General features: G+C 43.5%; 1 protein-coding gene across 6 annotated transcripts in view; it reads left to right on the forward strand.

Moving 5' to 3' along the window:
• Nucleotides 1-12,194, forward strand: part of LYN (LYN proto-oncogene, Src family tyrosine kinase) — a 115,143-nt gene extending 102,949 nt beyond the window's left edge. For all 6 annotated transcript variants that reach the window (XM_027577290.2, XM_027577312.2, XM_027577307.2 and 3 more), the window contains exons 11-13: nucleotides 993-1,146; nucleotides 4,418-4,549; nucleotides 10,748-12,194. In XM_027577290.2, the coding sequence (XP_027433091.1) occupies nucleotides 993-1,146; nucleotides 4,418-4,549; nucleotides 10,748-10,950 (489 nt within the window). In that variant the 3' untranslated portion in view covers nucleotides 10,951-12,194. The remainder of the gene's footprint in view (nucleotides 1-992; nucleotides 1,147-4,417; nucleotides 4,550-10,747) is intronic.
• The last annotated feature ends 470 nt before the right edge of the window (nucleotides 12,195-12,664 follow it).

Here is a 12,664-nt window from a genome sequence, read left to right on the forward strand (position 1 = left end):
GTAGGGTTTGGCCGAGGGGAGGGAGGCAAGGTGGTCCGGGGGAGGGTCCAGGAGAAGCACAGCCAGTAAGCTGAGCTCCATGCAAAGCAGCCCGGCCTCGCTGAAGGGGGGCTTGAACTGAGTGCAGGAGTGGGGAAAGTCAGGTCCTCCGTCCGACCTGAGACTGCGGGAATTCAAGATAGAATCCAGAAGAATACTTTCATTCCTATGTGACAGAATCCTAATTAGACCTGTCCTTCTCACTGCGCACCAGATCCAGCGACATACTTTGTTCCTTCCGTGTATCTATCCTTGATTCCTTCGTTCCTTCCTGATCCTTATCTTTATAATTTGGTAACATGTTCCCTTAACATCTCATTTTGATTCCCTTAAAAACCCAGTTTTCTAGCAAGCAATGAAGTAGTTTCACCTCCCCTACTTTATGGTTCTGTTTAGGTCTTTGGATTCTTTCCTGCTGTCGTGCTTTGTGGTCAGGGTGAATCTCTCTGTTCCTCTTGGAACTGTGGGGGGGGGGGCGGGGGGGGGCGCTCAGAGAACCGGTTCTGCAGGCTGTTGATTAATCCGACAGCAAGGCTGCTGACCAAGGACATCCTATTTTGATACCCCAAGCATTTATTCATATTGGCATGTCACTTTCTCCAGCTCCGTTTTCTCATCTGAAACACTGGGATCGTGATGTCTGTGGATCTTCATGCAAGAATTTAGTAGGGTCTTAAAAAGATTCCCCACACATTAGAAAATGTCAAGACATGCAGCTATGTTAAAAATCACATTGAGACGTGACCCCTATATTGGAGATTTGGAGTGGGGGCAGCTATTTTAGAAAGGACTCAAAATACTAGTTGTATTTTACTCACTGTGTTTAAAACTTGAATGGCCAGAATAATATCCATGAAAGGATTTCAGGAACTCATAAGTGTTTTGGTTTTCCTTGATGGTCCTCTGTGATAGCCTCCCCTAAATTGAAAATGAGAGCCTCTTTTTGGTTTCAGATTGCAGAAGGAATGGCATACATCGAGAGGAAGAACTACATTCACCGAGACCTACGAGCAGCAAACGTTCTGGTCTCTGAGTCACTCATGTGCAAAATTGCAGATTTTGGCCTTGCTCGAGTAATCGAAGATAATGAGTACACAGCAAGGGAAGGTATGTTGTCCTCACCATCTTTATGATCTTTACATGTTTTGTTATTTAGTTTTGTTTTTGTCTGTTTTTTTTTTTTTTACAAAGCAATTACAATAGTCATCCTTAAAAAAAAGAACTCATTTTGTAAAATGTTCACAATGTACCATAGCTGTTGTTTGTGGGTTTGTTCTAATAGTTGTTTTTAAAAATTACTCTCCTGATTAACTCCACATACTGTTTATAAAGTTTACAGATGTTGTCATTTGTATTTCAGTTAAGCAAAAGAAAACAAAAAGAGACTTGGCAAGTTCAGAATTCTTTGTTTATATTGTATGTTCAAGCTTTTTACCCAAACAATGAAGTACACTGTTCCTAACTGTAGAGAAGACATTTGCAACAATAATTCTGTATCCTGTATTCTGGTATTTTCATTGCAAATTAAAACTTGGAAATTACCACACACAGAGAAGTAAATGTAATGCACTCCTTTATTTAACCGCTTTCCATATTCTACACATATTAAAACACACAGAGAGGGTGCCTGAGTGGCTCAGTCAGTTGGGCATCTGCTTTCAGCTTAGGTCATGATCCCGGGGTCCTGGGATAGAGCCCCGCATCAGGCGCTCTGCTCAGTGGGGAGTCTGCTTCTCCCTCTGCCCCTCCCCCTGCTTGTGCTCTCTCTCTTGCTCTCTGACAAATAAGTGAATAAAATCTTGAAAGAAGAAAGAAAGAAAGAAAGAAAGAAAGAAAGAAAGAAAGAAAGAAAGAAAGAAAGAAAGAGAGAGAGAGAGAGAGAGAGAGAGAGAGAGAGAGAGAGAGAGAGAGAGAGAGAGACAGAAAGAAGAAAGAAAAGAAAGAAAGAAAGAAAAAAAGAGAAAGAAAAGAAAGAAAGAGGAAAGATGGCAGCTTGAGAACATTGTTTTGATTTGTTTAGCATCTCTTTTTTTTTAAAGATTTTTTTTAATTTATTTATCTGACAGAGAGAGAGACAGCGAGAGAGGGAACACAAGCAGGGGGAGTGGGAGAGGGAGAAGCAGGCTTCCCGCTGAGCAAGGAGCCTGATGCGGGGCTTGATCCCAGGACCCTGGGATCATGACCTGAGCCGAAGGCAGCGCTTTAACGACTGAGCCACCCAGGCGCCCCGATTTATTTAGCATCTCTTGTGCCCATCATGCTTCAGGCGGTTCTCCTCCTGCCTCAGGATTGTGTTCTCTTAGGTGGGTGTTCTCAGCAAAAAGGCAGGTGAAGGAAAACAGTTTGAGGAAAGGGAGTAAAAAATAACAACTAAAATCTTGTGAGTAGTTGCAGTATGGCGGGCACTATTCTAAGTGCTTTTCTTTCCTTTTCTTTCTTTTTAAAGATTTATTTATTTATTTTAAAGAGAGAGGGAGAGCGCACGAGGCAGGGAGAGGCAGAGGCAGAGGGAGAGAGAGAATCTCAAGCAGATTCCCCACTAAGCGTGGAGCCCGACACGGGGCTCAATCCCAGGACCCTGAGATCAGGACCTGAGCCAAAACCAAGAACTGGATGCTTAACTGGCTGAGCCACCCAGGCGCCCCTCTAAGTGCTTTTCATGTTATCTCTTTATGTTTATAATAACCCTATGTAATAAGCCCTATTGGTGTTGTTATTATTATCACTCCCGCCTTATAGGTGAGGCCACAGAGAGGTTCAGCAGCTTCTAAGTTCCCGTAGTAAGTGGGAGAGCCAACAACCAAACCCAGGAGATGTAGTCTCAAAGTTCACCATCTAGAACATATTCCACTGGCTCTGTTGAATTGGACAAGACTGGTGGTGCCTCAAAAAATAACTATTCTTGTGTGAGACAGGTGGCTTAGTTCAGAGAGCCTGGGTCCTAGAATTAAATGGTAGCCATTTCAGGGCCACCATAATAATTACCTTTTGTCTGTATTTACCCTGTGCCGAGCATGCAGATCAACCCAGTTAACTCTGGCACCAACCTTGGGGAGGTTCTGTCTCCTCATCTTATAGATGAAGGTGCCGAGAAAGCCCAGAGACAGGAAGTGGCTTGCCAGGGTCACACCACGTTGGAAACAGCAGAACCAGGATTCAAACCAAGATGCGCTGTGTGGGACTGACTCCACCCCCCCCCACATACACCAGGGCCCCTCCTGGAGCAACGTGCCCCAACCCCCTCCCTGGCCCCTGCCACTGCCCAGCTATGCAGGGTCAGTCCCCAGAACGTGCAATAGTGAGTGCCCTGCACACCGTACCTAGCTGTTCCATGAGGCTTTCTGCTGTCCTTATTGATCTCGTTCAGATTTCCGATTTGGGTCTGACACCACAAGAAATTCCAAAGCGAAGTCCTAATAAAGGCAAACATGTTTAAAATCTTTAAAAACGGTTGGTGGAAACCCCTAGCCTTTCCAGGATATAAGGATGACATTCTGTGCCTGAGTCCCTACTTTCTTCAAGATGTCCCTGCAAGTTAGCCCCGAGCCAGGTTTGTCCCTTAGCCTCACCAGCTCCCTGTGAGAATCCTAGTGTCATTACTATCTCTCTCTGGGCAGATCATGATGCTACCCAGTTCCCAAAAGTTTAAAGTTTGGGCTGAGCAAGTGAAATCAGGAGACTTTAACATTTGGAGTAGTATCTGAAATTCCTATTGGTATGAGCTTACAGAGATTGGTCTGCAAGAATGTACACATCAGGAGTTATTTATATTCCATATAAACATAGTATGGGTTCATTGAAGAACATGTGAACACTGAAGATACATGCTTTAGAGGCTGCTGTTAAGGGACAAATATACAAGCTGAGAACAAATTTCTTTACGTTGTGTCATGTTCTTTGGTTTAAAGTGGGCTCATTATGATGTCTCTGGCAGGATACGCAAGAAACTTTGCTTCTCAGGGCGCCTGGCTGGCTCAGTCGGTTAAGGGTCTGCCTTCAGCTCAGGTCATGATCCCAAGGTCCTGGGATCGAGCCCCACATCGGGCTCCCTGCTCAGCGGGGGAGTCTGCTTCTCCCTCTCCCACCCCCCGCTTGTGTTCCCTCTCTCGCTGTGTCTCTGTCAAATAAATAAATAAAATCTTAAAAAAAAAAAAAAGGAAACTTTGCTTCTCACAAGGGGAATGCCCAAAAGGGAAACAGGGGAGGGAGGCAACTATTTTCAGTATGTACCATCTCTGTCGTGTGCTATGTGTATGCATTACCTATTCAAAAGAAATAGTTAAAATTTTCCCCAAAAGAAGGAAAGTATGAAGGTGACATGCCCATGACTTTTTTGTTTCAGTTCAGAGGCCCAAGTAAGACATGTCTTCTCCCTTAGGTGCCAAATTCCCCATTAAGTGGACAGCTCCAGAAGCAATCAACTTCGGATGTTTCACGATTAAGTCTGATGTGTGGTCCTTTGGAATTCTCCTGTATGAAATCGTCACCTATGGGAAAATTCCCTACCCAGGTACCGTTTCCTTACCTATTTCCATTCAAGGGGTCTATATGAGGAAAAAAAGCCAAATGGCAGGACGCATAAAAACATAAATCCATATCCAAAAGCTAAGAATAAGCCCTTTGTTCCAAATGACTATCTTGAGTGGAAAGTGTTCTAAAAATGCTTAGACGCTTCTCTGCCTTCTTATTTGATTGAGTGCATCTTCTTTTTTTTTTTTTTTTTTTTTTTTTTTTATCCCCTAACGAATTCCTGCACCTCTTAGTGCCTGGAAGGTGCCTGGCACCGTCATGGGTGTCGCAGATAGGAGGACAGAGTAGAAGGTTAGACACGGTGCTCTCCTAAGCAGTGCACCTGATGGAGGAGGAAACAGACACAGAAATGAGGAATCGCAATGCTTTGGGTTAGTTTTGAAACAGAGATTCGTATAAAGTACTTCGGAGCCTCTGTCTCTTCGGGAAATAACCACCTCTGTTTATCAGTGAAAGATCTTTCTGATCTGTAACTTACCGAATGTGAGGACATCCATTCAATGTCTCTCGGTTCCTAACACCGAAAGCCTTTGGAGCCAGATTGCACCAGTCTTCCCTTTAACCGGGATCTGTGCCTGAATATGCAAGGAGGATCTCTGCCAAAGCCTTCACATTAATGTTAGGCTTTTTACAAAATCGATGGATATGATGAATTTAAAATTAAATCTTTAATGGTTAAATCATTCCCTCATTTGAAAAATATCTGAGGGTGCCGGGCACCCCTGAGGGACCCCGATGCAGCAGTCACAGCTCCTGCCTTTGAGAACTGATATTCTGGTAGGAAGAGACTGGTAACAGTCAGGCAACAGTCTGTCAGATGGCACAGTGCCTTATGGAATGGGTTAAAGATTAGCGAGGAGGAGGAAGGTTGCTGGTTTTACACTCTGATCCTGGGAGCAGCAGGTAGGAGGGAGCCACAGGGCCATCTGGGGGGCTGAGCGTCCCATAGAGAAAGCAGCCACTGTATGGGATCCCGAGGCCCCACGGTTTGGGTCTCGGTGAGAATTTGCTGGATGAATGAATGGACGTGCTCAAGCCATTTAACATCTAGATAGACACCATGCTGTGGATGAGAAAAACTTGTGGACAGAGCCACAGTGTGGGCTTCATGCTCCTGATCGCCCTCAGTGCTGTTTGGGGGAGGAGTCATAGGAAAGTCAGGGACCAGGGCCAGCGGGGAGAGGGGAGAGCTTTCGGATGGCGCCTACACAGTAGACCGACTGTGCCTTGAAATCCCCCTTGTGCCAACACTTCATATCTGACTGCCACTCTGCTCTAGATGCTGAAGTGAACGAGAACATTACGGGAAAATAGGGAAAAAGAAATATTTTCTTGATCAGTCCTGGTATCTGACATTATGTATCTATATCTATCTACAGAGAAAGATTGTCTATTCAGATTACATATGTAATCTGCTATCTGATCAAATAAACATTTAAGGGCGCCTGGGTGGCTCCGTCGTTAAGCGTCTGCCTTCGGCTCAGGTCATGATCCCAGGGTCCTGGGGTCGAGTTCCGCATCGGGCTCCGGGCTCAGCGGGAGTCTGCTTCTCCCTCTCCCGCTCCCCCTGCTGGTGCGCTCTCTCTCTCTCTCTCTCTCTCTCTCTCTCTCTCTCTGTCAAATAAATAAATAAATAAATAAATATTTAACTTCATCAAATGATCTGTGATACGTCTGACGTGCTCCAGAATGACATACAGACAATTCCCATGAGGCTCAGAGAAGGCAACTCTTGCCCAGAACTGAATCACTAGCTCCTGGCAGGGCTGCTTCTGAACCCCAGGCCCGTGTTCTCATCCATATGCTCAATGTTCAGGATTTAAAAATGTTTAGGGTAAAAAAATTGTTAAAAAAAAAAGCAGTAGAAAAATGGTAAAAAAATAAAATAAAATAAAATTTAAAAAGTACAGTAGGACCAACCAGAAAGCACTGACCGATCTACTCCCAGGGGAGCTTGTCCCCTGTAAGGACCAGGGGTGTGAGAGATACCACCAGGAGCTCTGGATTAATGATATATTCGGGTCATGAGGAGAGCATTTAGCATTAGGAGATGTGAACAGAATGGAACAATCCTATTTACATAAATCTCAGAGGACTTGATTCACAGGTAGCACAGAAATTGGTGAACGTTGCCAACAGTTCCCATCACTGTTATAAAACTGCTCATGGGAGAGACCCCCCTGATAATTGAGTTATCTGGGCATATCTTCTTTACCCGGAAGAGTGCTGGATATGTTAAGTTTGGGGTTTTTTTAAGTGGTTTAGAAACCATATGCCTAGCTTTGCAAAATAATGGGAATAAGAGAAAGGAGGGGACAAAACAGAGGAAATAAGGAAGTCAAATATAAAGTGAACACATTTTTTAAAAGAAATAAAAGACTAAAAGATGAAATACACCAAAATGTTACTATCTTTGGGCATTGAAATGATAGGCTATATTAATTTTCTTTTTGATAAGCTTCTGAAGTTTCCAATTTTTATTTTTTCTAATTTTTTAAAAAGTATGTCTTTATTAAGTATTTCCATTCTTGTTTAAGTAATATAGTGCATCAAAAAATCAGGTAGTATGAAAAGACTTCTAATGAAAAATTGCCTCCCTGGCTTCATGCTCCTCAAAAGCATTTACTTTCAGGAATTTTAGTTATTTATTCTAATATTTGTTGCTCAGAATTCAAAATATTATATTCATACTATTATCTCTTAAGTAAAAAATTTTCCCCGTTTTACTTATTGTTAAGAGTATGATCCCATGATTCTAAATTCAAGGGATACAAAGAAGTATGTGGTAGAAGTGGTGTGCCTTTCATTCCTCATCTCCAGACAACCCTCCCTTACCCTTGCCCCTATCGGAACCATTAATATCAATTTCGGTGAATTGAACAGAGACCCTCTAGAAATATCCATGGAGATACAATTAGAGGTGTAGCAAATACACATGTTGGCTGGGTGCCAAAACTGGTATCACCAACAGAGAGCAAACTTCTGGGAATAAGAGAGTAAAATACATAATTTTGTCAGTAAAAGTTACCTATCAAAATTGTAGTAGTCAAATACTAAATTTTCTATTCTCTGCTGTACTGCATTTTTCTCCTCCCTGTGCCCCTTCCCCAACTTCTAGTCTCTGCTACCCACTCCAGGTTTCATTTCCTGCTTCCCACCCACCCACTCCAGGTTTCATTTCCTGCTTCCCACCCACCTCCCTCTCCTGAAGGTATCTCCTCCATTGGGCTGTGAACCATTTGTGGACAAGACTTGGTCTTAATCATCTTTGTATCTCTCCGAGCCTAGTGTTAGATTGTGTCCCATTGTAAGCACTCAGGAAATGCTTGTGGAGAGAACGGAGGATGGAATATGAAACGGCTTGCTTTTATGAGCACCGGCCAATGGGTGTCTGCTTTCTTTAACCTAGCAACAGAGCAATAACCAAGTATCAGGTTTAATCTTAGGGTCTGGTTGAGGTCTCCCTCCCCATCCTTCTTTCTTCTGTAAGACTTGTCACTTAATAGCCTTATTTTGCTCATTGATTTACTCGTGCGTTCAGATTTCTTTCTTGCCAGTCCTCTTACCAAGTCAGATTCCCCCAGGCAGGATGGGCCTTTATCTGCATCACGGAGAGTCCTGCAGAGTCAGGAAAACATATGAGAACGGGGAAGGAAAAATCTGCAGTGGGGCAAGGTTGGGGGGGCGGGGGCTAGAAAAATCTTTTCTTCTGTGGGCACGTTCTGACCTTTCATTCAGCTGGGGGTTCTCCAGGCAGAAAGTGAAAGAGATACTCCTAAGACGTTGGCCGTCCAGCTGCCATTTTCTATCACCCTGAATGTTAGTCCTCCTCCCAGGATCTCAGAGCTTCCTCCAATGCCCATGTAGAAGCAAATAAAGGGATTTCATCTGAGATTTATCTAAGTGAGCAGGGTGAGTGACAAGAGCCAGAGCAATGCTGAAACCACATAATTTCTGGAGACTGGAACCCCACATGAAGAAAGGGCTGCAAATCAGTCTCTTGGCTTCAAGCAACGAGAATAAATTGAAGTCTTTCCATTAGAACATTCCAGTTACACAAATATCTGAAGATCGTGTTTCAGAGGACTTGAGCAAAATTAATTCACCATGTAAACAACTTTCAAGAGATCTTAGTGTTTATAAAGTTTGCTTGGAAATTTCCATTTCAAAAAAGAAAGTACTCTTCCAAAACAGAAGTAATCATGTCTTCTTTCAAGGGTTTAAATCCATGCAGGGCCTTCAGTCACTGTGTTCTTAGAAACAGAAAGGTTAGTTAAGGGCAGAGGAGTTCAAAGTTCACTGCTGATGACCCATGGTAAGAAAGAAACAGAAATCCCACTCCACAGATAGAACAAAAGTTTCACAAAATCGCACTAACTTTTACTACGTGCGGTGTGTTCTGATCTTCGCTATTTCATTCTGTTGTGATTTATTTTATTAAAAGTAGTGGTAGTTCCCTAAAAAAAAAATCAATTTGTCGATCTCAAATGAGTAGTGACCCACAATTTGAGAAACACCAATTAGAGGATAAATTCAAAAGAAGGCTCTGTTTCAAATCTAGTAAAAGACATTTCACTTCTAGCTATCTTTTAGAATCTTCCCAGGGACCACCAGTGGGAAAAATCTATCGCTGTGGAAAGGAAATTGGTTGTGATAAGTGGAATCCCTCATGTGCCGGGCATCACACATATTCTACCTGAAAATACGCTGCATGAAATACCTTTTTCCCTACAGAATGAGGTATTCACAAAACAGGCAAAACATGCAGATGTGGATAGGTCCTGCTACACCGCTAAATGAACATATTCCTCTGTCCCATTTTAATCATGGAGGAAAATGTTCTTTTAACCCCTTAAACCTGTTCTTGGTATCAAAGATTGACATTTCAGCTTCAGAACTACCCTGCGTCATTTGACCATATTACAAGCCACCCTTCATTACCAGTCCTCTTGTAGCCCAGTAGGAATAATGAACACCCCACTTCCCTTACTGGGTGTTGAGAACACACACATTGCAGAGTCAGTGTGAGTTCTGACTCTGGCCTGGACTGAAGACTTTGTAGGGGACAGTTTAATGATTGGGACATAATCCACTGGACTAGAGGATTTAAGGATTTTGACTTCTTCCAGTAAACTTATAGGGAAAAGCGGATTTTTAAAAATATATATATAGGGAAGAGATAATGTACGTGAAGATGATTTTTTGGTGTATGTATTACAGGTAGAAGCTGGAAACAATACTGTAAAAGAAATTGAGATTGAGGGTTAGGATTGGGTTTGAGTAGTTCATTGAAGGGCCAGCCAAGTCCATTAACCTTCTGCCATTAAATGCTTGCTCTGTTTTCTACTTCCCACGTTGGCCTGTTTTCACTCAGGCAAACTGAATACTGTCTTGATCCCCTTCGTACTAAAATTTACATTATTTAGTTGCTCACAGAAATCTCCTTTGCATCCCTATCCATTTGCGAAGGTTGCCGTAACAAAATACCACAGACTGAATGGGGCAAATTAATTTTCTCAGTTTTGGAGACCAGGCATCTGCGACAAGGTGTGAGCAGGTTTGGCTTTTCCTGAAGCACCTCACTGGCCTATAGATGGCCACCTTCTTGTTGTGTCTTCACACGGGCATTTCCTCGGTGCCCACACAATGCCCACATATCCCGGGGTCTCTGTATCCTAATCTCCTCTTCTTCTAAGGACATCGGTCAGATTGGGTTAGGGCCCACCCTAACTTGATTACCTTTTTAAAAACCCTTTCTCTGCAGGCAGTCACGTTCTGAGGCTGGGGACTGAGGAGTTCAGGAGTTCTGAGGACTAACATATGAATGTATTGCGGGGCTTGGCGGGGGGGCACAATTCAGCCCATAACTACCTCTAAAGCTTTCTTCAAGATTGGATGCAGGATGGGGCGCCTGGTGGCTCGGTCAGTTAAACGTCTGCCTTCGACTCTGGCCCTTATCTCAGGGTCCTGGGATCGAGCGCCGCGTCAGGGAGTCTGCTCCCTCTCACTCTCCCTCTGTGCTCGCTCTCCCTCACCCTCTCTCTCTCTCTCTCAAATAAATAAAAATAAAATAAAATAAAAACAGAAAAGAATGGGTGCGGGATGTGGGGATCAGAAAGCCCACTTCAAAGCTCAACCCTGGGTCAGGTTTCTCAATGGTCCGTTTCTTTTGCTTTAGGGAGAACTAATGCCGACGTGATGACCGCCCTGTCCCAGGGCTACCGGATGCCCCGCATGGAGAACTGCCCAGACGAGCTCTATGACATCATGAAAATGTGCTGGAAGGAAAAGGCCGAAGAGAGGCCAACGTTTGATTACTTGCAGAGCGTCCTGGATGATTTCTACACGGCCACAGAAGGGCAGTATCAGCAGCAGCCTTAACGCGCAGGAAGGCTCGTGGCCATTGGCTGGGACGGCTGCCTCCTGCCAAAGGAAAACAGGACAATCACCGGTTGCGCTAGGATCTCGTGCACTAGGTCATCACTGCCCCTGCTTCCTGAAAGTGAGGCCAGGCTACTCAGGAAGAACACTCTCGACGTGGAAAAAAAGCATTCTCGTTCTCGTTGGCTGATGCCTGCTGGTGGCCGCTTGGGCTGCTCCCAGCTGGGACCCTTGCTTTGCTAGACCAGCATCTGCAGCCAGCCTTCTGGGAAGAAAACACCTGTTCTGTCCAAGATGCACCCACTCTGGCCTCTTGTTTACAGCTTAATGTGTGTGACTCCAGGATTCAGAGGCCATTGCAGTGAATCTCAAATAGTAACAGACTGAAACTCATTTATAAAAGTAAAGTAACCGGATGCATATCGTGACCCTTCTTTGCATTTTCTCTGTGCTTTGGCTTATCTGTTAAAAAACTTACTAATCCAATCTGTTACAGTTTGCAGGTGAAGTCCGAAGTTAAAATGGTCTCTCCCAGATTTCAGTGAGGTCCCCTCCCCCTCAAATCTGAGACTGGTAAACATTTTCCTTCCGTGGAAGACTGCTCAGAAACCCCTAGACATGAAGCAGAGCAACCGCAATCTTCTGGTCTGGCCCTGTAGAAATGTCTCTGGTGAGCATCAGAGCTGCTGTGTGGCCCAGCGGGGACCCTGCTGACGGCCAGGCCTGGCCCAGACCTCTCAGGACAGGGACAAGGGCCGCAGGAACTGCTCTACCCTAAGAAGGAATATTTCTAACAGTCCAGCTTTTCAATTCCACAATTTCCTATATAGAGACTTTTTTTTTGACAATGTACTTTGGGAGAGAAATAAGATTCTAATCTCTGAATTTTCTTTATTGCTTCCAATGATTTGAACGTTATTTTAATGATGAAATGTTAATTTTAGTTGTACTTGAAAAGAGTAAAGACGCCATCTTTGGGTCTATTTTTGTGATTCAGCAATCTTTTCTAAATTGTGTAAGGCGTGTGTGAGACTATTTATACAAGGATATGAAAGCAGAATAAGTGACTGAGGAGGCTCAAAAGAGCCCCCATAGCACGGGATACGAGAGGTTTTGTTTACTAAATTTTTCTACTGTAAGCTTTGAATAGAAAATGCTGTATCACCTCATGTTTCACTTATGCTCTTGTGTATATACCTAATATTTCTATTTTTGATTTTATTTTAATACACTTGGCCCAATAACATCTCGAGCTTTTTCCTTGTGTTCACCATTTCCAGTGATCATCAGTGTAAAAATGAGTACCGTTTGGGGGGAAATGAGAGGGAATTCCATATAGTTACATCGTTTAAAGAACTTGTACAAGTTCTACCTCCATCCTTTGAGCAAAAAAAAAAAGGAAAAAAATTGAAAACCAGGAGTTGACAGCCTGGTTGTCCCTTAATAGGACCAAATAAGATTTGTTTTCAAATAGGCTTAGCAGGCATCACTAGAATTTCATTTTATGTGTGTTGCCTAGGTGTTGGGTACCTAGGGGAAGGGATAAATATTCTACTGTTCCCTAAGTTTTAACCTATTTTCCTCTGCATTTTTTTAAATGTCCTTCCTAAAACATTCTAAAGTTCTTGATTCACAAATGCCACCCTCACGAAAATGGAGTATTATCCCCATATAATGTCTGCACAAGCTGATGACTTGATTCACAACGGTCAGT

Source organism: Zalophus californianus, chromosome 4 (genome assembly GCF_009762305.2).
Source record: "Zalophus californianus isolate mZalCal1 chromosome 4, mZalCal1.pri.v2, whole genome shotgun sequence".
NCBI lineage: Eukaryota > Metazoa > Chordata > Mammalia > Carnivora > Otariidae > Zalophus > Zalophus californianus.